At 34.9% G+C, this 2,451-nt stretch overlaps 1 protein-coding gene across 1 annotated transcript in view; it reads left to right on the top strand.

Moving 5' to 3' along the window:
* The first annotated feature begins 1,616 nt into the window (after positions 1-1,616).
* Positions 1,617-2,451, top strand: part of LOC135211828 (immunoglobulin G-binding protein H-like) — a 1,506-nt gene continuing 671 nt past the window's right edge. Inside the window, exon 1 of the mRNA XM_064245038.1 lies at positions 1,617-2,451. This exon is cut by the window's right edge and continues 671 nt beyond it. Coding sequence (XP_064101108.1) covers positions 1,617-2,451 — 835 coding nt within the window.

Genomic DNA, 2,451 nt, shown 5'->3' with positions numbered 1-2,451 from the left:
ACTGGCCTAGACATCAAATGCAAGGTTGATGTGAATCTACTATAGACTATATAATAGAGGTAAAATTTGTATAGATGGAATATATTGGTCGATTAATATTGGAACCTGATCTAACACTTATTAAGTAAAAATGCCCCAGCTAATATTAATAAAGGAAAAAATATATTGGCCAATTTATACTTAAGAGTGAGATAATATTTATAAAATGGAAACGTTTTGTCATTTTACAATGAAACCTAGGCTGATACTTATAAAGTAAAGATGTGTTGGACAATTCATACTTAAAATTGAGCTAACACTTATATTGTGAAAATATATTGGTCAATTTACATTAAACCCTAAGCTAATACTAATAACGAGAAAATATGTTTGTCAATTCACACTTGAAACCAATATAATACTCTAAAATTAAAAATATATGAACCAAATTACACTGAAATAATAGAGAATACTTATAAAAGAAAAATATATTGACCCATTTTTACTTGAAACTAAGCTAACAACTAAAAAGTTATAATATATTGGAAAACGTATTCTAAAACATGAGCTAATACTTATAAAGTGAAAGTATATTGCAAGTAGTACTTATAAGGATGAAATAAACTGGCCAATTTATGCTAAATCCTGAGCTTATACTTTTAAAGTGAAAATGAATGAGCCCATTTTCAACTAAAACCAGAGTCAGCAGCCCACTTATAAACTTGTGTAAATTTAGGGACATACAGATTACTTATTCTAAAAGATGAATTTGAGTTGACAGGATTTATTAATACAAAATATAATTATTCTTATTGAAATGATAAGTATTTAAAATATATTTCCATGTCAAAGGTCAACAGTGTCGACAGTACTCCTGTCCTATAAAAATGAGGAGGCAAACTATCAAATTAATATTCTTATACGAAAGTATTTTGTCGATAATAAATTTGCATTCTAATTAGCTTTCTTATTTATGACCTAAATCGTGTATCTGTTGTCAGCTCTTTTGTACTAAAATTAGAGTTCACACACAGATATATATATATATATATATATATATATATATTATATATATATATATATATATATAGTATATATGTATATATGTATGTATGTATGTATGTATGTATGTATGTATGTATGTAGGTATGTATGTATGTATGTATGTATGTATGTATATATGTAGTAAGTGTGTGCAGGAGTGCGCTTGTGTGTGAGGCATGTGTGAAGACTGGCTCCAGGATCTTCAGAAAGTCCCTGGGGACTGCATAGGAATTCCCCTCCTCTGATACATATGAAGACGGAAGCAGCTCCCGTGAAGCCCAAATTGACTCCGGAATCCAGTCACCTCTACTGCGTTCGGGGATCAGCAAACATTCGAAGACAGGATCGGCTCCGGCGGAACCAGAAATGACTCCTGAAATAGAATCCAGACACGTCACGTAGGATTTTTGGAAAGTAACGATAAGGCAAATAGAGTTGATTTGTAACGAACAAAGATGTTTCTTAGTTTGCTTACAGTTGTGCTAGCACAGTGCTTTAACTCCATGCTTCAAGTCCCCCGAGTGATTACATTGTTTACCATTATTGTTATGCTATTCACTGGAGTATTTATACTTCGTGGATTTAGCATTAAAATGGTTCAGTTCTTTGTCGATTTCATGGCCTCGGACAGCTCTGCCTGTCTTGATGAGGCTGGAAATCAGGAGGACGAATTTGATCACTCTGGCTTTGAAGAAGACCATGTTTCGGATAACGAAGTAGAATACGGACGTTCCAGGAATGAAGAAGGCGACCATCCAGATAGTGAAGAAGAAACAAGGAATTTAGATACAAGTCGGAAGTTCGAGGAAGTAATAAGGAAAAATAAAAATCTTTTCTTGAGGTTTGAGAAAGAGAGATTAGAAAAGGATCAGCTGATCTACGAATTACTGGACAAGGTAGAGGGCCTGACCGTAGTAGGACTGCAGATGGAAGAACAGATCATACACCTCGAACGACTAAACAAAGACAAGGAAAGAAAGATCAGTTCAATGTCCGTAGAGATGCAGAAGCTGAAAAGCGAAATGATTGAAAAGGCGAAGGTTACAGATGTCCAAAGGAAGGAAAACGAGGAGAGAGACCAGATGCTAATTATTTTGGAAAGCACGGTCTCAGTTCTCTCGATGGAGAAGGACACTTTGCATCGAGATCTACAGCAAAACGATAAAAGCCGAGACGAAATGCAAATGAAAATCAACAAGCTGAATCAGGACCTAGAAGGACTCCGAAAAGAGAATGGAAGGAAAGAAAAGAACATAGAAAAGCTGAAGAGGGAGAACGAGAACAAGTCCTTGAAGATGAAAGGTTTAGAGGACGAGTTACAAGTTCTCACCATTCAGACACAGATGGCCCACGAAAATTTGAAAGAGCTCGACAAATGTAAAAGAGAATCAGCTGAGAAAAACGAGGAACTGGAAAAGCTGAGAGAAC

Source organism: Macrobrachium nipponense, chromosome 40, assembly GCF_015104395.2.
Source record: "Macrobrachium nipponense isolate FS-2020 chromosome 40, ASM1510439v2, whole genome shotgun sequence".
NCBI classification, from domain to species: Eukaryota; Metazoa; Arthropoda; class Malacostraca; order Decapoda; family Palaemonidae; genus Macrobrachium; species Macrobrachium nipponense.
Note: the sequence above shows the minus strand (reverse complement) of the source record. Positions and strands in the feature narration are given on the sequence as shown.